At 37.2% G+C, this 24,985-nt stretch overlaps 1 protein-coding gene across 1 annotated transcript in view; it reads left to right on the plus strand.

Moving 5' to 3' along the window:
* KCNH8 (potassium voltage-gated channel subfamily H member 8) overlaps positions 1-24,985 on the plus strand; it is a 368,594-nt gene that overhangs the window by 325,353 nt on the left and 18,256 nt on the right. Inside the window, exons 12-15 of the mRNA XM_072792921.1 lie at positions 9,925-9,963; positions 14,067-14,425; positions 16,640-16,746; positions 19,290-19,366. Of these exons, the coding sequence (XP_072649022.1) occupies positions 9,925-9,963; positions 14,067-14,425; positions 16,640-16,746; positions 19,290-19,366 (582 nt within the window). The remainder of the gene's footprint in view (positions 1-9,924; positions 9,964-14,066; positions 14,426-16,639; positions 16,747-19,289; positions 19,367-24,985) is intronic.

The following is a 24,985-nucleotide window of genomic DNA, read 5'->3' on the forward strand; positions in this document are numbered from 1 at the left end:
TAAGAAAACGTTTAAACATTGAGAAATGTGTGCAGCCAAATTAAATTATTTGTTTTGCTCTCTGCATGTGTTTTATTTTACTATTGTGTTTTTATTTTGCCTTTAAATGAGAATGTGTTCTTTAGGAAACGCAGAGTGAGCACATATGATATCATTTAGTATTTTGAGGAAAATATGAGGAGTGGCAGATGAATGCAGCTTGCCGGACAGATGAGTGTGCCACCATTTTATAAGAGTCTAGCCTATAGGAATATATTTCTGCCAAATTCATTAATAAATAGGAGGATATTCATAACTTAAAATATTTCTTTAGAGTTTCTAAATAATTTGCCACAGAATCACTTTAATGGTGCTTCTCCAAGTAAGTGTTTATTTAAAAATTCTGAATGAATTAACAAAAAAGGAAGAGAGGAAGAGAGGCTTAAAGTCAATGATGTAGAGCCAGTGCCAAATAGAAATTACACCTCCTGAAGATCTAATGGAAATTAATAAGAAAAACATGACTCCCACTGTGGAACTCCAAATGACTAATTTTGGAAGCATCTATCTTACCTAAAAGTAGTATGCCTTCACAACCCAACCCAAGGCCAGAATTGTTCCTTCAAAGAATCCAATATGCCAGTTTCTCACAATCCCCAAAGACAGAACTTCACAAGCACAGCCTGATCCACGAGATTGGAAACTTGAAGGGCCAGAATTCCTTTGCACAAACTTGTGTATACTTGTGAAAACATTGGCCTTCCAGTAAAGTCACTGGTGCATGTTTTGCAATCATGGAAATAATCACCTTAAAACCTGGAGAGAAAAGTTTGTTCTGAAGAGAATTAAATGTATAGATTTCATGTGTGTAACTAGAAAAATGATGTCTTTGTGTGAACCTATAAGTAACTCACTTAGCTTGTAAGTAGAATGCCCCACTCTAAGAAGTTATGACCATTCTAAGTGGATATGCTTTATTCACTGTTCACATTTTCATGAAGAGGAATTCCACAGTAGATAACTGCTGTGATTTTTGTCCAAATTTGGAAATGGCCACTCTGTGACTAGGCTGTTCCATGATAATGCTAAAATCTTGTCCACATAGTATAATTTCAAGAAAGAGGTCATGGCCTCACCTCTCCCCATAAACCTCTCCCCTAAATCCCTCACAGTGTATTTTGAAAGGTTAAGGAAAATTCTATCCTGGGATAAAAGCTGAGGCTCAAAATATAAATTTACATAAGAAAAGAAATAGAAAAGACATACCACCATATAAATTACTGGGGAATGACTCCCTTCACAGACTTTGGGTGAGGATGTTATTAGGAGAGAGACCAGAAAAGGAAACAAGATATATCAGGCAGATTTGATCTATGACAATTGTTATGGGGGAACAAAAATGCCAACTCAGACACATTTCTTTCTGAATTTCAGTGCTTTGTACTCCTCTTGTGAATTCTCACAAAGACTTGTTTTCAGTCAATATATAACTATATTGTTATATATAATATGTAACATATTATATATTATATAACATTCTAGAAACACCTTATAGTGTTCCATCATGTACATGAGTACATGATGTACATGAGTACAACAAAACTGTAACCTAAGAAGCTTGGCCTCCATCTACTATCTGTGAGACTTTCTTCCTCACCTAGAAATTGTTGAGTATTTGGCAAAAGTGTAAATGCTATGAAACACAATATTCTTCATGCCGAAGTTTCAGACTGCTTTAATTAAAAAGGGTATGCATTTGGGGGTGCCTCGGTGGCACAGTCAGTTAAGGGTCTGATTCTTGATTTCAGCTCAGGTCATGATCTCTGGGTTATGGGATTGAGCCCTGAGTCAGGCTCTGTGCTCAGAGTAGAGTCTGCTTGAGAGTCTCTCTTTCTCTCTCCCTCTGACCCTCCTGGCTCATCCTCTCTCTAAAATAAATCAGTAAATCTTAAAAAAAAAAAAAAAAAAATATATGCATTTGGTCATGTAGAAGCCTGACCTTCTATGACCCCTCTACCATGGTCCTATATAGGCCTCTTATTTTCTCTGGCTAACTGAGCTTAACCAAGCCACTGTGGTTTAAATAAGCAAAGTAGCTCTTTTCGGTTTGCTGATACAAACACTTTTCAACATATAGGGCAGTTCACCTTTTTTTTGTTACAGTGTATAATTGACAGTCAGCTTCCTTGGCAGCAAATTAGGCATTTCACATTAGCTTTAGAAGTACCGTTGGGAGTTATGATGTGAAAACTTCTCATACCAGATTGAGCATTTTCCTTCACCAACCTGGTTTGGAACCAAAGTACTCAGCTTGTATCCTGAAACTCTTATGAAACCAGCTATTGTGTTTCCTTACAATTACATAGTAGCTGATTTTACAAGCTAACCAAGGAGCCATTGTACCCTAATCAGAAGCAGGTCATTGGGGGGCATGGAATCTCAGCTCAATATAATGAGTTTAAACTGCAAATTCTTTTAGCGCTGATTAACTGCTGAACTCCCAAATCAGGGAGTTGGTACATAGCTCCTGAAGCCTGAAGTCTTTAAAACTCTATGTCACTGTGGAGAAATTTCTAGTTTTTTCACATAATGGTGCATATTTTCCTCCTTTGGCTTTCTAGAATGATATTAAGCACATATTTGTAAGTAACTCTGACTCCCTCAAAATCATCCTGCATTTTCTAAGTTCTTAAGTAAGTATTAAGAGACTTGTTGGGTTTTCTTTTAATTCAAAAGCCTTGTAATTCATACATTTGAATTTAGAGATAGGAAGTTAAATTTGTGCTTGAGTTAATTTGCATACATTATCCATGTCTTGACTGTATGGACAATTTGAAAGTACCTTATTTTATTTAAGTGAAGCAGATAAAAGGGTTGAGAGAGAAAAGAATAGAATACCAAGTCATTACATTTTCTAAAAAAGATTTTATTATTTGACACAGAGCTTCAGAGAGAGCAGGAGCAGGGGGAGGGCCAGAGAAAGAGGGAGAAACAGACTCCGCGCTGGGCAAGGAGCCTGAGGTGGGACTCGATCGCAGGACCCTGGGATCAGGACCTGAGCCAAAGGCAGACGCTTAACCAACTGACCCAAGCACCCATCCGAGTCATTACTTTATGTAAAGTGTTGTACAAAGAAGAGTTTTATGACATGGGATGACAGCCCTCGCTAGGAGAGCCATGTGGGGAAAACTCATGTTTAACAAATTTGTGACCTCTTTATTAAGTAGTCCTACATATATATTAGTTTCGGTTGGACAAACCTATCTGTGTGAATGCTTGGATATCCATAGCTAAAAATGCCCTATATCCCATTAATCCAATTCAAAGGAAACTTTTCTTTATAACCCATATATCAATAATAATGTAACACTTATTAACAGAAATTAATCACTTTTTATGCCAGACACTGGACCAAGTGCTAAACAAATGCAACTATATGAGGACTTTTTTCACCATAAGTCTTATGTGAGAATTCCTTATGTATCTTAAAGTTGAAGTGGCAAAACCCACTGCTTGGCAAGCTCCAGATGCTTTTTCTCCCTAGAGAAACGAGAGGGCTGGAAGGCATGGCACCACCTAGTGGTCAGCTCCGGCAGGAACATTGGGCATGACGGCCGGAGGGGAAGCAAGGAGGGAAATGTGAACAGAAAGATCCCAGTTTCAGGAAGAGAACTGAGAAAAAGCACCTTAGCTATTGCTAATGGAGTAGAAAGGGAGGGGGTAATTTTAGAAAGTCTCACTGCAGACTTATCAATAGGTTTATCAAAGGTTTATCAATATATAACCTTTAAGGTTCTTGAAAACACACAAAAAGAATTATTTTTAAAATTACAATTGACTCAGGGCACCTGGGTGGCTCAGCGGTTTAGCGTCTGCCTTTGGCTCAGGTTGGAATCCGGGGGTCTCCAAGAGGGATCCTGCTTCTCCCTCTGCCAGTGTCTCTGCCTCTCTCTGTGTCTCTCATGAATAAATAAATAAAATCTTTTAAAAAATTAAAGTTGACTCTTGAACAACACAGGTGTAAACTGCACAGATCCACTTTTATGTGGATTTTTTTGATAAATACAGCACTGTAAATGTATTTTCTCATGATTTTCTTTTTTTTTCTCATGATTTAATAACATTTTCTTTTCTCTGGCTTACTTTATTGTAAGAATACAGTATACTGTAACTGTATACAGTTACTCTGTAACATATAAAATATGTGTTATTCAACTGTTTATAGGGTTTCTGGTCAATAGTAGGCTATTAGTAGTTAATTTGTGGGGAGTCAAAAGTTCTAAACGACTTTTCACAGGGAAGAGGGTAGGCGGCACCCCTATAACTCCCAGTGCTGTGCAAGGGTCAACTGTACTTTTGGTTACTATACATTTTACTTAATGTCCAATGTGTGGCCAACTGGGTCTCCAAGATTTGTTCAGTTTACATTTATGTATCTCATTTAATCCTCAAAACAACTTTAAATACTATCACTGGGATGCCTGGGTGGCTCAGCGGTCTGCCTTCGCTTAGGGCATGATCCTGGAGTCTTAAGATTGAGTACCACATTAGGCTCCCTGCATGGAATCTGCTTCTCCCTCTGCCTATGTCTCTGCCTCTCTCTCTCTGTGTGTGTGTGTGTGTGTGTCTCTCATGTGTAAATAAATAAAATCTTTACAAATAAATACTATCACCATTTTTTTTAAAGATTTACTTTTTATTTGAGGGGAGTAGAGAAAATCTTAAGCAGACTCCAAACTGAGTGCAGAGCCCAACATGGGGCTTGATCTCATGACCCTGAGATTAGGGCCTGAGCTGAAACCAAGCATCGGAGGTCCAACCAACTGTGCCACCTAGGCACCCCATCATCACTTTTTAGAGGAAGAATGAGAAATAAAATTCTTTTGGATTAAACCATTAAAATTTACCGAATTATTTGTTACCTCAGCATTACCTATTTTATCCCAATTAATATGTTTCCTATGGTCACATAGCTACTAAGTGAAAAAACTAGGAAAATCCTGCCGCTTAACCACTATGCCATACTATCTCCTAAATGGGTCCTATCCACCCTATTCCTGGACACACAGACCTTTTATCGTAATACACAGCAATGAAGAGTTTGTGTGGCATTTCCTACACTATAGGCTCAGTAGTTAAGCTCTTCAGAACTAGAAAATAAACTCTAAATTCAAGTGTCGGTTACTTGACATGTGCTTTCTTCATCAGAAGTGATGATATTTACTTAGAGGAAAAGAATTCTCTTCTCAGTCTTAATAGTTTGTCTTGACCTCAGGCTCAGGGTGAAATTAGAAAAGTTCAAAATCATCAGTTTTTTTATTAAAATCTCATTTCTAAGTTATACAACAAGCAAAGGAAACATGTTGGCTACTGTATTGCCCACTTAGGGTTTCAGACCAACTTCGAAAATGTCTTCTTGAGAGTAGATGGTAGTGAACTTCTATGAATGCCCCCTTATTCAAAGCCTATTCTTTCTCCAGAGCTTTCCAATTCCTCTGTCTTCCACCTGCCACTGGTGGCATTCACCAAGAGGTTTCTCCACTTAAGTCTACAAGAGAAAGAAGCAGATCAGAAATAAAAATGAGACCTCCTGATTTGCTGCTTGCCCGCATCATATGACAATCATTTAGGTTTTGTAAGAATGGGCATTTTAACTATGTGAGTTACTGAGTATCCTTCATTCATACTCTTATTTACCCAAATAGCCACCAATATCGGTAATGTTGCTGTTCAGAGAACAAGATAAAATATGTGATGATTCCTTTTTCTGAATGAGGACACATGTTCCTTCAATCTGCTTTTGTGACTTAATCAATGTGGCATTATTAACAAAGCGGAGGATATCATGAATCACTCGAAAAGAAGAGCCTTGTAATTTGCATCTCATTTCCCAATTGAGCAATCAGCTGTAGATAACATTCTTACCAGAGCACTTTAGTGTCTTAGGAGATTCCAGAGTTGCAGACTCACACAGGGACTTATAATTCTGACCTACAAACCAAGTAAGCCATGGAAATACCTTCCTTGGGTCAATGGTCCACTGGGTTATAGTTCAGGATTCCTAGGCCTCTGTGGTGGGTTCTATTCCCATTTGCTACATTCCTACCTCGTAGTACTCAACTTTGATGGTTCAACCTCCTGAAAAGATCTTGAGAGTAAGGAAAGCTTATTGACAATGCCTCACTACTACCGAAAAACCATTCAGCTTTTAAGGGTAGGGCATTAGCTTCCATTAATATCTGTTTGCAGTTCAAGCCCACTAGTAGAATTTTGAGGCCTTCCCAACACAGTTCTTTGTTTTTTAAAGAAGATTGTGAATTTGTTTTGCTTTTTTGTAGCAGGGTGTCTGAGGAAGAAGAGACCATTTGCCTTCTTCTGGTTCTCTATGCCAGTGAGCAGTTTTTTTTCATTATAACCTCCCTCTTGGTTCCACAGGATTTAACAGAGTGATAGAGTAAGTTAAGTGGTTAGGGACCAGGGAAATAAAAGAAGAAGACAATCTTTTAAAACCAACTCTGCATATCTGAGAATGTTTCTTTCCTAGCCCAAAGGGTTATAAAGCCTTACCTCATTCATGATGACCTTGTACTGAGACATGTCCCCAGTCCTTCTTGCCCTCACTTGGCTTCTTCTGTCCTGGCAAACTGAAAGTGCATTTCCAAGTGGGCTGACCCTCAGCCTTCTTTATTTCTCTCTAGACTTTATTGCAATGATCTTCATTCCTTATTTTATGTTGATTTAGAACATTCTATCATCCCAATCCATATTACTTCAGTCTTTTTTTTTTTTAAATCATCCCCATTAGAGACTACCAGCAACTCTATTATCTATAAGGTTTAAAAGTTCATGTGGGAAGGACTCAAATTGCATAACACTATCTTCCTCAAAATGTTCAAAACCTTTGAGTTTTCCAGTTACTGGAACAAAAAAAAATGAGACCTGGGCAGCCCCGGTGGCGCAGCGGTTTAGCGCCGCCTGCAGCCCAGGGCGTGATCCTGGAGATCCGGATAGAGTCCCACATCAGGCTCCCTGCATGGTGCCTGCTTCTCCCTCTGCCTGTGTCTCTGCCTCTCTCTCTCTCTAGCTGTGTCTCTATGAATAAATAAATAAGTAATCTTTAAAAAAAATGAGACCTATAAACATTATCTATTCAAAGGTTGTTTTTCCCACTGGGGATAGAATGCCTAGAAAGTATTGTATTTCCAGAGAGGTCTGGAACTCAGAAAAGCCTAATAAGGTGCTTGGGTAACTTAATATCATGAGATTTGGGGGCCTACTTTATGGCAGTCATCAAACCTTCTGCTAAATTCAATTCAACAATATGTCAGGCACTTAGCCTTTCAGCTCAAGTAACAGCATTACCTGCTGAAGAGGGCACCTGAGACAACTTTTGATTGTGTGCAAGGTGCACTGGGAGTCAGGGCATATGGTGTCTGGTAGGGTTTTGCCAGGACTCTAACCTGATGCATAAATTGGGCAAGTCCCCTCATCTTCCTGGGTAGCAGTTTCCAATGTCTAGGTAGGCAGTTGGACTAACTCTGATTTCAACCTTGACCCAGAGACCCTGGCCATACCCACCACCAACTGGAAGAGACCCTCTGTGGAGTTGGTGCTCTGGAATCTGATTTACTTAGGAATGCTTCTCAAACATTCTACTGTCTGTCAGGTTACAAACCATTGTAACAGACACTCTGTAGGGTGACTTCTAGCTTTAAAATACTGGGATTCCATGAAACTAATATTCTCTGCAATTGGCAGAATCTGGGTCAGCATGAAGTGTTAGTCAATAGAATGAATGTATCATAGTACACTTTTTAAATACGTGTGATTAATGCCATATGCAAATGAAATGACTTACTCAGAGAGCCTACCACAATAGTGTTGGTTATATAATGTATACTTCTTACCTCATAGGCTTGCAATGAAAATTAGTGGACATAATGCCTGGGAGCATTTTTCAGGGTTTTTGTCACATAGTGAACACTTAGTAAATTAATAGGTGACAGAATGATAATAGCAGTGATGTTGGTTATGAGATCAAAGTATGCCCGTGGGTGGGCAGCATCAGTATTGCCCGGGAACTCGTTAGAAACACAGAATCTCAAGCTCCACCCCGGACCTCCTGAACCAGAACCTGCATTTTGTAATGAAATCCCCAGGTGACTTGTGTGCACATATAAGTTGAGAAGCACTGATAGAGAACAAACTTTGGATTCAGCAATTTGACAGAAGTCTTGTTACTACCATGTAAACCAGGGAGCTAGGATTTACATCTAAATCAGAAGACTCTAAGGCCATTTCCTTTTCCCTACACCTCAGAGGGTGCCTCTGACCTGGAGCTGTTCATGCCTCCTGAATCCCACAGGTGTATTCATTCTCCCATCCAGCCTGTATGTAACTGACAGGCTTTTTAAAACACATTTTTGTGTCTACCACAGTAGCAACAGCACTGTGATTTTGGTTTTCACATTTTCAATTATTCAGCTGTTTTATTTGTCACCATTTAGGGAATTATTACAAAACTTATGTCTACAATGCCTCTGATTAATGCATATTTAGGCAACTAAGCAGATGTAGAATGGGTTGACTTCTTTGATAAAATTAAACATTGATGAAACATATTTGCACAGCAATAATGATGCCAGCATTTGTATAAATAATAACACATTTATTTCCCTAATCATCTAGAAAAAAAAAAAAAACAACAACAGTGAGAGTTAACAGAATTACCAACTATGTCTCACTTACGAGGCAGATCATTTTTGAGTGTAAAAGGTTTTTTTTATGTGAATAAAGCTACGCTAATTTATAGCATCTATTATCAGTTTAAAATGAAAGAAGTGTATTTGAGCAAAAATCAAAGTGGATGAGACCTGAAGCATATTTCCAGAATAGATCATAAGTTTTAGAGCTTCTTTGTCCATCGTGGAAAGCTGCATGTTTTGGAATGGACTCCTCCACAGTAGTGTAGTTTGATTTTCTATAAGATGTATTCTGAAACCCAGCTTAAGTGATTCAACAATACACATTTGTTTGTCACCTTTCAGCATCTCTGAAATTGGGGTCTATCTTATAATTGATGGCATGTCACCATTTGATTGGCAGCATTTTTTTCTTTTCATAACCAATGGGATCTTAAATACAGTCAACTAGGAGATCAGGATCCGCAGTGAACTTAATTGTAGTTCACCAGGAACATCATGGTGAGGAAAACAAGTGAGATGGAAAGGAGGTGTCACTCGCACCTGTATTCAAACAAGAGGAGGTGGATAAATGGAAAGAGTTTAGATTAAATAAGAAAATAGGGGATCCCTGGGTGGTGCCGCGGTTTGGCACCTGCCTTCGGCCCAGGGCCTGGTCCTGGAGACCCGGGATCGAGTCCCACATCGGGCTCCCGGTGCATGGAGCCTGCTTCTCCCTCTGCCTGTGTCTCTCCCTCTCTCTCTCTCTCTCTCTCTCTCTCTCTCTGTGTGTGCTATCATAAATAAATAAAAAAAAACATTAAAAAAAAAAAAGAAAGAAAATATTCCATGAGTTTCTGTTTCACAGAACCAGAGAGAAAAATCATAGAAGACTCAAGAATTTAGCAGAGGGCAGGAAAGATGAAAAGGGAGATGGAAAACAAAAAGGGAGCAAATAAGACATCAAGTTGGAAAAGATAGCCAGTACATCCACTATTTCAATCATTATTTTCTAGGTGTGACGTTGTTTGCTGCTCCCTTTTCTTAGTTCACACACTGGTCAGTAGAGCTGCCAGAGGCTGGGGTGAAGGAGGCTTTTTCTGCATCTTTTAGGGGGCATTTTTTTTTCCTTCTTGCCTACCCAGGTGGATCAATCATCCCTCACACTCTCTTTCCCCAGCTTCCTACGGTTCACCCAGTCCCAAACCACCTGGGGAGGTTTAAATGATCATTACAAATTCTATTTGTTTGTTTGTTCTTTCAGGTGATATCAAGATTATCGAATAAATCTACAGTCTCACAGGTATGCCTTTTTCCAAAAAGCAGAACACTTATCTAAAATCTGTAGGATTTCCAATAAATCTGCCTTCTATTTCAGGAATTTTATGTACTTATTTTCTACTTTCCCTGATATATTTTCCAGTGAAATGTATTGACGGACTTTCTGGAGTTTAAAACAGAGAAGTATTGAAACTCCTCTCTCTAAGGGTTATATTGTTGTTGAAAAGTAGTTGGCACCAGAACCTTCCAAAAGTAGTAAAGTCCTGAGATACTGATCTTGGAAGTACATTTATTACATTTAAGATTAGTAGCCAAATGTTCTCTTGTAAGTTTCCAATTGATGGTACAACATGATTCTCCATGATATAAAAAAAAAAAAATAGTTCAGAGATATTCTGGAAGTGGTTTCACCTGAACCCTTAAGGCAGTCCCAACTTTTAGGAATCCTCCAATTTCACAGAAAACTTTTCTAAGAAACAGTAACTTATCAGATTTATTACCTAGACTTTTACTACCAATAATCCTGTGACAGGAACCCTATAAAAAGCTCCTTTTCTTACTCAGTACTCTACTGGCAGCAGAACCCAACACCTTTCATACACAGACACACGTACGTATCCAATTACGTAACAGATATCAAAGACATTGATGATTTACTGGAGATAGTTGGGACTGTGGAGGCACAAACAGGGCTTACTCTTAATACTATTGAGAAATTTCTTAAAAGCCCTTAAAACCTCTCAGTGCATTCAACCTAGTTTCTCTCTGGCACTAGTTATCTTTCCTTCCTCATGTCTACAAATTACCCTCCTCAGGAGCTAGCAAAACAGTTATTATGTTTCAACTCTTCTCAACCTGGAGACTCTCCTCATTCTATATCCCTTTCCCCCTAAACTGTTCCTATGTTCTCTTTCTTATAACAAGAAATTTAGCTTTTTTTTTTTGGATTTTCCAATTTGAATTCCTCACCCCTTCATTGGACTCTGAAAATGAATATCCCTTCTAAGAACACAACATCTTTAGCTTCAAAAGAAAAATTATTCTGTATAATTTAGGCTTAAATTTGTTTACAATATCATAACCACCAGAATAACGTGGGCTTCAAAGCAAAAGATGTTTATTTCTCTCTCATGGACAAGACCAGAGGTGGGTGATAATAACAGTGTCAATAGGGTCCTGAGCTTTATTCTTTTGGCTTCATTATGCTCAATGCATGGCTTCCTTTTTAAAGATCTCATTGTCTAAGATGGCTGCTGGAGACCTCTCCATTTTATCAATATTCCAGATTAGAAATAAAAAAAAAAAAGAAAGAAAGAAAGAACAGGATAGAGGCTCTTCTTTCCAGACGTCTTCCTATAAGTTCCTTTTAACCTGTCCGTTTATATGGTATCACCCCTAAACTTAGCCTTATGGCCAAACGAACTGGCAAAGGAAGATCTTTGGGAAAAAGGAGATCTGTGGGCAGGGTGCATTGCTAAGAGTTATGTTAACTAGCAAAGAAGGGTAGATTATGTAAAAAGAAAGTAACCAACACTCTCTTTAGCACCTGCCCTGAGGCAAATGCTTCCACTTACTTCATGATCATCATCACAAGGGCAAGCATCTATTAAGTACTTCCAATGCACATTGCTATGTGTTTTAACTTCCATTATCTAATACCTATTTTCTCATACTATTCCCAATATATAGGCGAGAAAACCAAGGATTTAAGCAATTATATTACTTCACCAAAGTTATAGATAGTAAGTCTCAGGACTTCTAGGACTGTATGACCAAAAGTCCATGCATTCAGCCACTGGACTTTTTTCTACTTCCCCTATAGTCATGACAGGTTTGACTGAATCTAGTCAACTGTGAGTTCAAAGTGGCTATCCACATAGAATGTCATGAGCTAAATTAGAGATTGTTTTGATTATGGGAACAAACACCTCATTGCCCTCATAAAAGCACTGGTTAGGAGAAAATAAAGGATGGGTCAAAAGAGAAAGAAGAAATCTGTGGTCGAAGTTTATGGCTGTGTATATATGAGTGAGTCCAGCTACACAAGGGAAGCAAGCGTTTCTGTATAGATGGCCTGAAGAAAGTAACTGGTACTCCTGCATAGAGGCTGCGTGTGGGCTGGGTGTTAAATAATCTAATAAACATGGCATCTGTCAGCAATAATGGTAGGGAGAATAATTAATTCTTGGTTAAAGTACTGCTGGCTGCCTTGATCACAAGAGTCAATATCTAAGCAACTTGCCCAAAGTGCCAAGTTTCCATAATAAAATGGAAGTTTTAAATTTAAACAAACTCATAGAAGTACAAACACTGTGGATTATTAGTCAGAGAATTCTTTTAGGGCCAGAGGAGCCTCCTTGAGCCAAAGGAATGATTAAATTGCCAATGCAAATATAAACAGAAGTCCAATTAAAGAATTCACTCATTGTTTTTCATTTCTTTGATAACTTTGCCCTGTTGTGTCTTTAACTGAGTGAGCTAATTTTTCTCTTCTACAGTGCTACCAAACAAATATTCCCCTGAAATTCCATGTCGGTCCAACTTTTGTTAAAAGCACAGAATTTTTAAATGCTGTGAAAAGAAAAAACAAAAGCCAAACCATGACTATCCCAATAAAGAACTAATGGCTTCACATTAATTAAAAGAATCGTATCTAGTTGGAAAGATGAGTCTAATAATGCCATTTCCTCAAGAAATTTTGAGTCATTAAGATTAAAATACAAGAAAGCTACATGAGTAAACTAATTGTTCTTAGCTTGGCCTACACTGAATGGGCTATTGCCTGTAAAGTCACCACAGGTTCAAGTTCATTTTTTGTTGTGGTATCTATCATTAGAACATTACAGGAAAATCCAAATATACCAATAAACCAACTGTTTATTAAGACGAAGGAGTAACTATGACAGTTCATGAGATTTAAATAGCACTCTTAAATCTTTTCTATTTGTTGTCTTATTTCTCTTAGAAAATAATAGTGAAAGGGAATATAAGGGAAGGGAGAAGAAATGTGTGGGAAATATCAGAAAGAGAGACAGAACATAAAGACTCCTAACTCTGGGAAACGAACTAGGGGTGGTGGAAGGGGAGGAGGGCGGGGGGTGGGGTGAATGGGTGACAGGCACTGAGGGGGGCACTTGACGGGATGAGCACTGGGTGTTATTCTGTATGTTGGTAAATTGAACACCAATAAAAAATAAATTTATTTAAAAAAAAAGAAGAAAGAAAGTGATGAGGAGGTAGAAGCAGTTGTATCCTGAAAAGAGAATGAGGCATACAAAATGAGGCATACAAAAAAATGTGTTGACCTTTTGGAGCAGGGAAGCCATGTCTGAGGCAGAGCAAGAAACAGCCACTCTTATAGTGACCCCATGAGGGCCACTAGCTTCCTCTTTGCTGTCCTCTCTGCCCTGCCACTCTATCATTACCTCCATTGCTTTTACACATTCTCTCCCTTGCTTCTTCTTGGTCTAAAAAATTGAATGACTCCAGTCAAGAGTCTAAGATGGGGTCTAGCAAGACTTCTCCTTCCCTTCCCAGGGTTCTCAAGGGGAGTAGACCAAATGGTTTGCCCCATTTCCTGCCAATTGACATTGGACAATAAATATAGCAGAAAGTAGAGTAGCTGTGGCTGTTACTGACCTTACTCCATCTCTGTGATCCAAAATAGGAAAGATTTTTTTTTTCTCAAAGATAATATATTTTTCTGGTTGATCGACACATAAAGTTCCACTCCAGACCCTATGGCTTTAAAGGAACAAGGGGGCTGACACCTTCCTGTAAAATTTAAAATGTCCTAAGAACGTGCCCTCATATACTATTACCAATGACAGACTGATTAAAATCTGGATGCAAGCCTGGTAAAATGCACCAAGACAGTTTTAAAAAGACCAAGAGAGGTGTTAGCAGACTAACACCAGGATAGCAGAAAGGGTAAACCTGGGGAATATCAGAAATGGGGATACATTGAACCCCTGAATAAATAAAAGCAAAATCTGCAAAGTGTGAAGTTTTACTGAGAGGTTTCTAAAGGATTTGACTTTGCTTAGATGGGCCCACCAGCATGAATGATCTACCTCTCAAGTGGTCTTTGCAATCTGTACTAACCTATGTTATCCACTGGTTTAGTCGGAGCCCAAGGGAAATGGCAGCATCAACAAAAGACTCCCATCCATTGTGGAAGATGAAGAGGAGGAGGAGGAAGGGGAGGACGAGGAGACAGTCTCCCTTTCTCCCATCTACACGAGGGGAGCCTCCTCTGCACGCAGCAAAAAGGGTGGAAGCAATAAAAGCTATCTAGGCTTAAGCTTGAAGCAGCTGGCTTCAGGCACTGTGCCATTTCACTCACCCAGCAGAGTCTCCAGTTCACATTCCCCAAAAAACAAACAGGAAATCGACCCACCTAACCATGGTAAAAGGAAAGAGAGAAACTTGAAATTGCAACTTTCAGCTTTGAATAGTGCTGGACCCCCAGACCTCAGTCCAAGGTAAGAATCACATCATGCAATTCTTTCCTGGGTGAAAGGGCTACTTTTTGTTCAAATTAGTGCTGTGTTAGTAAATTATTCAGCCTTCTGGGCCTCTCAACCACACAGGTTTCTAGCCTGGCTTCTTCAACTTTCCTGGATTTTGTGTGCAATTTTTGCCTCTACATGGAGGAGTGTGCAATGTAATAATTAGTTTTAGTCATATTCTCAAAAGGGTCCATTAAATATTCAGAAGTCCTTCATCCATTTAGCTCTACCTCTTATTATAAGTTTGTATTTCTACACTGTAATTCTATAATTTATAAATTTAAATGAAAATAAAAGAACAAGGCTCATTGATGTTATTCCCTCAGTACTTGAACCCACCAAAAATTTTATGGAACAATAAGTTAAAATCGTAAAGAAAATGAAGTGATGTTCATTTTTAATACTGATTTCTTCATCATTGTGGATAACTGAAACTTGGTTTTATTTTTGCCTCTTCCATAGGTAACATGGCATGGCTCTACTTTTACTTTTAAAAATTCACTTTAGGATTAACTAAAGATAATTGAGAGGGTGAAAAATCCTGACTCAGATAATGTGAAAGGAGTAGTTTATGGTGCATACAAGCAATACTGAAAAATCACATCATAGGTGAATAATAAATAAAAGCAAGAAAAAAATACTGATTGCTTCCTTTGTGTCATGTCCTCTGCTAGGTAATTCCACATTCACTATTGCATTTAGTCTCCTCAGGAATTCAGGAGTCCTGTAAAATAATTCATGTTATCTGTACTATGAAGATATAGGAAGTGAACTATTTTGTCTAAAATCTCAGAGATTAAGTTTGGAAATCTGGATTCAAATTCTGTTTTTCTACTTGAAAGGCAAGTGATATTTGTCAATATATTCAACTAGTCATTTGAAGAAAACACAATTTATCCATTTAGAGAGAATATTTTTAAAAATTAGCAAAACAGTGAAAAAAGCAGGTGGACATTAAAGGTTCAGGAATTCAGCTGAGGATGGTAATTTGAAAATATTGCCTTATTCTTCTCCTTCCTACATTTTAAATAAGAAAGACAATAAATCTTAAAGGGAAATATATCAGAGCTGGAAAAGAAAGGTTTATGTACAATTGATCCTAACACTTATAAAAGGATTTTGAGGATCTGCATCAAAATGCTAACAGTAGTGATGGATTACAGGTGATTTTTGTTTTCTAATTTTTACTTTTATGTTTAAATTTTCTACAATAGACTTATATTTTTAAAATAATGAGTAGCTTAGACATTTTTTAGCAAGAAAAGACTAGGCAAAGTCTTAATAGTTATTTATATGTAATTATTTAACTCTTACTTCAGAGTATTGTCCAGGTTGAGAGTAAAGGTGTCATCAAAGTTATTTAATGTGATGCTATAATCACTAGATTAAAACATTTAATTCTGGATAGATTGGTGATTTAACATGAATTCAGATAAGAAGAATTCTGTAGTTTAAGGCTTTGAATCTGAGAATAAATAAGATTCTAAATTCTATATTTCCATTGGAATACAATGTACACTAAAATTGTGAGCCACATATGTAATTTTAAATTTTCTAGTAGCCACATTTTTTAAAAGCAAACAAAACAGAACTCAAAAAAACAAAATAAAGTGAAATTTAATTTAATAATGTTTTATTTTTATTTGACTCAGTATGCCCCAAATAATATAATTTCAAATGTAAATAATATTAAAAAATTTTTAATAAAACCATTTGCATTTTTTCACTCAAGCCTTCAAAATCCAATGTGTATTTTATGCTTACAGCATATCTCCATTTGCATGAGCCACATTTAAGGTGCTCAATAGCCATATAAGGCTAATGGCTATCATATTGGATAGTACAGCTTTAGAGTATGTAGAATTTAGAAATTAACACAATATTTTAGTCTTCTAGAAATACTGGAACCCAGGGTGCCTGGGTGGCTCAGTCGGTTAAGTGTCCAACTCTTGGTTTCAGCTCAGGGCATAATCTCAGGTTGGTAAGATGGAGCCCCAGTTAGACTACATGCTCAGTGGGAAGTCGGCTTGGAGTTCTCTCTCCCTCTTCCCCTGCCCGGCAGCCCCACACTCTCTCTCAGGTGCTCTGCCTCTCTGTCTAAAATAAATAAACAAAATCTTTAAAAACAAAATACTGGAACCCATTAATATAAATGCACAACTAGCCAATGTCCTTTATTTTAAATAGGATTGTTGATGGAATTGAAGATGGAAATAGCAGTGAGGAAAGTCAGACTTTTGACTTTGGCTCTGAACGCATCAGACTGGAGCCCAGAGTCTCCCCACCTCTTGGAGGTAAGTTCTGTATTTAGCCTTTTGACAAAGGGTGATATTTCTTTTTATCTTGTAATGTTTGGCATAGGCACTTTTTTGCCTTCCCATTCTCTGAATATTTTCTACATGCTAGAACTTTACCAATGTCATTGAACAATTAAACTTGAGTCTGTCCCATCTCCAAATTATTAAGATATAATTTGAAATTGTTTCTCTGTCCAGGCTAGATGCTCTGTCATTTACCAGCCCAGGTAAATGGTATGTCAGGAGACTCAAGTTTCTGCTGTTGATTAAAGGGTGACCATGTTTTCTTACTACAAATGCAGACTAATCCACAAAAGCATTATCCAGAGGAAAAGCTGTATTGGTTGTACACTATGGGAACATTGGTTATTTTTAACCAACCTATTGGTTAGAGATTGTGTATGTGCATTTTGTCAGAGCTTAAACAACTTCAAAAGGATGTAAGAAGGTTGGAAATGATGGAGACCTATGTGAAGCACTACCCTCTGGTGATGGTGAATTAATGTAAGGGTACCCCTAAACCTAACCAGCCTCCTCTCTCCTTTGCCTTCTTGAGTTCATTGCCCATAAAAAGAAATCTATCAACATAATGAAGACCAGAAATAACAAGTAAATTCTAAAGAAGACACACTTGTAGTTATAATAAAGTGAGAATAATGAGCAAGCATAGGATATCCAAAACAATTTACCAGAAAACTACCAGATGTAAGGCCAATAGTCCCCTGCCAACTCTGTCATCCCCTTCCCACTCAGCTCTGAGATCCTGTGTCAGTATCTACTAATAATTAGTGAATATTTCTGTGAACAAAACCAAGCCCAGTAAAAACTTTTGAATGTATAGTTCTGGGTGTGTGTCTCCTTTTTTAGAATACCAGTATTCCATGTCAATCAACAATCCTACTTCCTGGCACTCATCATCTTCTGGGGAAATGGAAAGGTCCTTATAAGCTTCCCTGATGGAAGTGAGGGGAATTGCAGATGGAAGGAAGACAGGGATAGAAGGAGTACAGATCTCAGTCAACAATCCTGATTCATTCATTTGATTGACTTACCTGTGCTGATATTACTCTGGGGAAAGAGGCACAGAAATCATAGTTACAGTCACACTGATGTATTTGCTATGAAAGTTGATGGTAGGTCCCAATTGGAAGTTTTCCTTATTGACTAACCTAGACCTAGACATGATGCACAGAACCTCACCACATCCATCCACCTATTTCTGGTCCCCCCACCTCCTTATAGCCTCCTCTTCTTGTATTCCTAACATTCACTCCTACACTCATGCACTCAAGCAACAAATTTTCTTGGCTATACCTCCTAAGCCCTACATTCTAAGACTTTGTGTCCTTACTGCCACCATACTTTTCCTTACCACATCCATCTCTTGCCTGCATTGCTACCAAGGTCTCTTCTCTGGCCTCACTCTGCTCTCCATACAGAGTAAACTTTTTAAAAAATACAAGTTTATTCTTATAATTCTGATCCTATGCTTTAAACCCTTAAATAGCTTCCTATTGCCCTTAGTGTGAAATTCAAATCTATTGCCTAATTGCTTTTTAAATGTCTCTTTTCCCAGCTAGACTCTAAGCTCCATGAGGGTCAATTACATTTTCTTTATTCATTGCTCTCTCTTCTAAAGGAGGCATGGTCTATTATATATGTTCTCTAGTCATTCATTGAATTAATAGATTAACTTTGCAAAGTCTTTGCAAAATGAGCTTCTATTACTCTGCCACTTCAGACTGTTTTCAGTGACTTCTTTCTTCCACACGTTTTCTACCCATAATTTACCAGAATTAAGATATTAGGATGACCATATAATTTTCTATAAATATATTTAAATAATAAGTATAAATAAATTATATATGTATATGTCACATATACATATATAATTATATATGTAATATATAATATATATATATATTCCTTTCCACTCCAGCTAGCAGCAATTCATCCAAATTTTTGGTGCTGACAGAAATAAATATATTTGGAAGAGTAAGGTAAAGAAAAAGTGCAGATAAGAGCACCAGGAAATAGGAGATACTATCTTTTAGAGTAACACAGGAGGAGATAGGAAACCTATAGTAAAGTTAAGCACCTGAAATATAAGTGGGGGAGGATGCTCTCATGGGCATGGGAATTAATATTTGGGGGGAAAAAGAGGAAAAGAACATTCCTTTTCCATGGTTTAGGCACTGACTGTGATATATTTTTAGAGAATGATCAAAAAAGAAAATGTGCCATCTTGGAACATGGTGGTGATTGTGTTCAGGGGAAAGGAAGATATGATGTGAACACATCCAATCAGTGTGGTCACAGTCCCCACTATGATACGTTCCTAGTTTCAAGGAGTGTATCAGGCATGATCCAGAGGATTACTAGAAGCATGTCCATTTCCAGGGAGACAGAACCTACAGTGCACAGGCATCAGGAAGATTAAAGGTAGTAGCTTAAGCTTCCTTCCCCATTCCAACTGCCCCAATTCTCAAATATGAGGTTTATTACTAAAGGACTCATTTTGTGTGTGTTCCACTTTTCAGACCCAGAGATTGGAGCTGCTGTTCTCTTCATTAAAGCAGAGGAGACCAAACAGCAAATAAATAAACTCAACAGTGAGGTATGGAACTTCCTCTTTTTTTGGTCATGCTGGAGTGGTAAGAGCTATAAATCCTAGTTGCTAGCAAAAGCAATATAATTTAATTATAGGCATGTGCTCTGGTGTCAGACCAGCATGGATGAATTCCCACTAAGCCTCATATGAGTTACGTGACCTTTTATAATTTACTTACCCTCTCTCTATTTCCCTGTGTACAAGAAGAGGACAATAAAGGGCCTTATGGCCCACTGTGAAATTGAAATAGTAAAGGCAAATCATTTAGCATAAAGTAAGCACTAAATAAATGATAATTATACTAATTAGTGTCATAAATGTATTGATACTTGATATAACTGGTGCTTTTTCACTTTTTTCATGTACTTTAATTTTTAATGAGTTAAAGCAAGATGATTAATATAAAGATGAATGCTATTTCTCAGAATAATCACATGGCTTAAAATGCTCTTCCCTTCCCTGACATATATTTGCTGTGTAACTTTGAACACTTTTACTCTCCAGATCTTACCATCTATCCATGTAAAATCAGGTAACTTTTTAACAACTTTATTAAGATATATTTTAGTTTATTTTTTTTTAATTTTTATTTATTTATGATAGTCACAGAGAGAGAGAGAGAGGCAGAGACATAGGCAGAGGGAGAAGCAGGCTCCATGCATCGGGAGCCCGACGTGGGATTCGATCCTGGGTCTCCAGGATCGCGCCCTGGGCCAAAGGCAGGCGCCAAACCGCTGCACCACCCAGGGATCCCCTAAGATATGTTTTATATATCATAAAATTCATCCATTTCAAGTATACAATTCAATGATCTTTAGTAACTTCATTGAATGGCTCCACTGTCATATCAGTTTTAGAATAATTTTACCACCTCCCACCCCCCCAACCACTGACAACAAGACTTCTCATAGTGATTTATGATTAATCCCTGTTCCCTCATCCAGCCCTAGGTACCCACTTACCTACTTTTTGCTTCTTCCAGCCATTTCATATAAATAGAGAAGGTAATTTCTGAATCACTGTCCTAATTTGGTGTCCTCCCCAAAAAAATTCAATTAGGAAAAAAAAAAAAAAAAAACCAGATTCAAGACAACAATTTGGATGCAAATAGTTTATTTGGGAGGTGATCCAGAAAGCAGTTGGGGCTCACTCCTGGTGGGGACCACTGAGAGAGCATGTAGGACAACTCAAAACTGTTCTACCATTAGGCAAGGAAAAGGGGAATTGAGGGTGGTTCCTAAGAGATTGACTCTCTAGCTCTTCATGCAGGCCTAGCTGCAGAGGAGACTCAAAAGCTTGCTTCTTCAGACAGGAATATGCAGGAAGACCTGGACCTGTCTTTGGTGACCTTTAGGGTTGACCTAAGGTGAGGACATGTGGGCAGGCACAGACACACCCTTTCTAGGACTAAAGTTTTAGATTATCTGATGAGATCTTAGCAAAAAATGTAACCACTTACTAACACTGATGAGATTTCTGAAAATGAAATCATATGATCATAATCAGTTTCCAATTATCTGTAATAGAGGAAAACTGGGTAGCTTGTCATGAAGGTCAGAGGTTTTTCTTAAACCTGTGTGTCTTCAGCTTCGTGAAGATTTACAATTTACTACCATTTCCCCTTCTGTGTCCACTCTCTCTGGAAGTGAAATTGTTGCTAACAAGACAAAAGAGCTCCAATGGACAGAGTAACAAGATAGGAATGGAAAACTAACCGGATTGAAACTTCTTAAATCACAAGGACTTGGCCATACACTGGATTACCTAAATAACCTCCTGTTAAAAATCCATTTAAAAAACAAAACAAAACGAAACAAACTAAATACCTTGTCAGAGAAACTTCTATTGAATAATTTCTTTTCACATACTGTTTTTGGCTAAAAGCACCCATTGATATAATTTGAATTCTTTTCCCTCACATTTGAGATCATGTAATGGTTTTAAGAATTGACTGACCTATATCTTAACTCAAATACTGGAGTTCATAATTGTTCTGGGAAAGAAATATGTTTATATCTTCACCTTTTGGAAATTACATAATTTTCCCAAGTCACGGCTGTAAATCCACACATGATATGATTTTTCTTTGACAATGTGAGCCAGTGGTAGATACGTTAAAACAGATAAGCACTTGAAAAACAAAACATTTCCCCAGTGTGATTTGGTATTCATGATTGCTTTTCTAGTGAGATGACATAAATCTTTTTATCTTGCTATATATTGAAATAAAAAGGGCAAGTTAAAATATCAATTGTCCAATTATCCTTCCCTAAAGAATTAGTTTTTTCTTATAGGAAATATCTGATTTCTTCATGGTTGAAGCTTAAGTAAGAAAATCTTATCCTTTACACATAACTTAATTTATACAGTCTTGACCCTTTGGTGCATTAAAACCCACTAAGATAGGCAGAATGAAAATACAAATTGGTTTCAAACTGTAAAATTATCTTTCTTCCAACCTCCTATTTGTTTTTTCCTCATACCTCCTATAAAGTAATGTTGCTTATCATAGCAAAAAAAAAAAAAAAAAACTACCTTTTAAAATCCAAGCCTAATTTTTCCATTTCACCTGTATCCTACCACTCACCCATGTGCTCATCTGATTGCTTTATTCTTCATTTATTCTATTCCTTGTTAGTGGTAAACAAGAGAATTGATAATGACCATGGAATTACTGCATAATAATAACTCTGTAATAAAAAGGGCAATCTCAATATATGTGGGGTATGTCAAGCATTGTATAAAGTTTGAGAACATGGCAACAACTCTATTCTGATATTTGCTTAAATATTTAAGATATAAAGAAACTGTTCATTGATGTGTAGATTTCATAATCAGCTGGCTAAATACAGAACAAAAATCAGGAAAGGAATCATGTTGGTAATAACCTACATTCACAGAACAGTGAAGAGAGTTTAAAAGATGTAGGGCAGCTACTAATATTAGAACACTTTTGAAAACATTGCCATTGCTTTACAGCAAACAAAGAAATAGTGCAATTCTAAGGAAATCGTTTAAAAATAACAACAAAATGTCACTGTGGGGGCCATGGGCTGTGTAAGTCAAGTGCTCCATTTCTGAAAAGGTTTGTAGGTAAGGGTTAGAATGTTTCCTTATTTCTGAAATCTGGCTGACCCAGAAAGACATTGCAGCAAAGCCTACCGGGGGAGCCTGCGTGCTTCGCCACAGCAGGCATAAGACATAAAACAGACTAGTAAAGAAAGAGAATAAGCTTTGGAGAAAGAAAAATATTCAGATCCCTACTCATAAAATTAACCATCTGACTTCAGCAAAATGTTCACCTTCCCTAAGTTCAGATTTTTCCTCTATTAAGTGGTAATAATAACATCTGCAATATAGGATCATTGCGAGAACTTTATACCATAAATAAAGCACCCAGCATGATGTTTTCTGTTAATAAGGGGTCAAATACTCATTTTCTCTTTCTACAAGGTTATACTTCCATTCAACAGAAGGCTACTCTCAAGTTAAAGCCCCCTGCTCCCTCCTCCTACCCGGTGTGGAGTAATAGGAGAGGATTTGTCTCAGTGCTTTCATGGGAGAGAAAATTTTGAATTTTCATGAGGGATAAAATGAAAATTAATAGATTTAAGGGACACAGTTGATCATAAAAATTACTAGTTTTTACCTGAGACTTTTTTTTGCTATGAAAATACTTAATATAAAATTAGAATAGAAAATGATAGGGCAAAGTGTTTATATTTCAGTGCATCTTATTTTAGCTAAATAATTTGATGAGATAGTGTCACTGAATCAATGTAAAGAACACTTGTTCTGTAAGACTTAGAGATTAAAGGGCAAAGACACCCAGTATGCCACTTAAACAATGCTTAATCATTACCTGCTACTATACTAAACATGTAAGTAGCAAAAATGATTATTAAACTAGGCAGAAAAGAACCTGCCAAGCTTACTGGAAACATCATCATAGCCAAATCTTCATTTTCAAAATGAAAGAATGCAGGTGTCTTGTTAAATCATCCTTGTTCAGCAAGGGGTATTTGGGCTGGAATGCTCTGATTGCCACTTTTTAGCATTTTTTTTGTATGTACACAAAGTTAATATTAGATCATTTTAACCCACCCAAGTCTTAAATATATTCATAAGAATTAAATGTACATTTCTAAACAAAAAATGGCCTTCGTAGAAAAAACTTGTATTTACTATTTAAAGGGAAAAGCCTGACTTTTCATACTATTTATTAACTCCTTTTTTAAAAAACAACTTTTCTGAGATATAATTAATATATCATATAATTCACCTATTTATTTTTTTAAGATTTTATTTATTTATTTGAGGGGGAGAGAGGAGAGAGAGAGAAAGAGAGAGTGCACAAGCAGGGAGAGGGGCAGAGGGAGAAGCAGGTTCCCTGATGAAGGCAGACACTTAACTGACTGAGCCACCCAGGCACCCTAATTCATCCATTTAAAGTGTATAATCTGAAGGCTTTTAGTATGTTCATAGAGTTGTGCATTCATCACTTTAATCAATTTTAAACCATTTTATAACCCCACAAAGAAACTCCGTATCATATAGCCATCACTTGTAATGCCTGAAGTCCCCCTATCTTGAACCCTATTAATCTACATTCTCTGCCCATATTTTTGCGTATTTTGAACATTTCATATAAATGGAATCATACAATATGGTCCTCTGTGACTGGCTTTTTTTCATTTAGTATAATGTTTTCAAGGTTCACCCATGTTGTGGCTTGGGAGTACTTCATTTGTTTTTATACCCAAGTAATATTCCATTGTATGGATATACCACTTTTTGCTTATTCATTCATCAGCTGATGGACATTTGTGTTGTTACCACCTTTTAGCTAATATGAATAATGTTGCTATGAGCATTCCTAAGACATTCACACAAGTTTTTGTGTGGACATGTTTTAATTTCTCTTGGGTAATTAAGTGGAATTGCTGAATCGTAATGTAACTCTATGTTTAAACATTTGAGAAACTGCCAGACTGTTTCCCAAAGCAGCAGCAGCACTTTACATTCAGCAGTATGTGAAGGTTCCAAGCTCTCTTTTCCTTGCCAGCAATTTTTTGTTTGTTATAAGACTTTTTTATTATAACCATACTAGAGTGTATGAAGTGGTATTTCATTGTGATTTTCACTTGCATTTCCTTGATAGCTAATAATATAGAGCATCTTCTCATGCTTTAGAAAGTTGTCTATTCATGCTTTGGAAAGTCGTCTATTCAGATCCTTTGCCCACTTTAAAATTGGATTGTCTCTTTGTTACTGGGTTGTAAGAATTACATATATATTCTCGATACAAGTTATGATGTGCAGTTTCCTTCTCCCATTATTGAAGTTGCCTTTTTATTTTCTACACATTTTTCTTTGAAACACAAAAGTATTAATTTTGGTGATATTCAGTTTATTCTTTCATTCTTTGTGATTTTGAAGTCACATCTACAAATTTGTAGCATGAGATCAATGAAGTCTCCTTCAGTCAAAGAAATAGAATAGCAATATCAGAAGTTGTTCCTTACCAAAGATTTGCTTTATTACTTTTCTAACTGGCAATGAAAATTTAGACTTCTATTAATAATTCACACAGAGAAACTTACATGAGTAACATCCATAGTAAAG

Source organism: Canis lupus, chromosome 22 (assembly GCF_048164855.1).
Source record: "Canis lupus baileyi chromosome 22, mCanLup2.hap1, whole genome shotgun sequence".
NCBI classification, from domain to species: domain Eukaryota; kingdom Metazoa; phylum Chordata; class Mammalia; order Carnivora; family Canidae; genus Canis; species Canis lupus.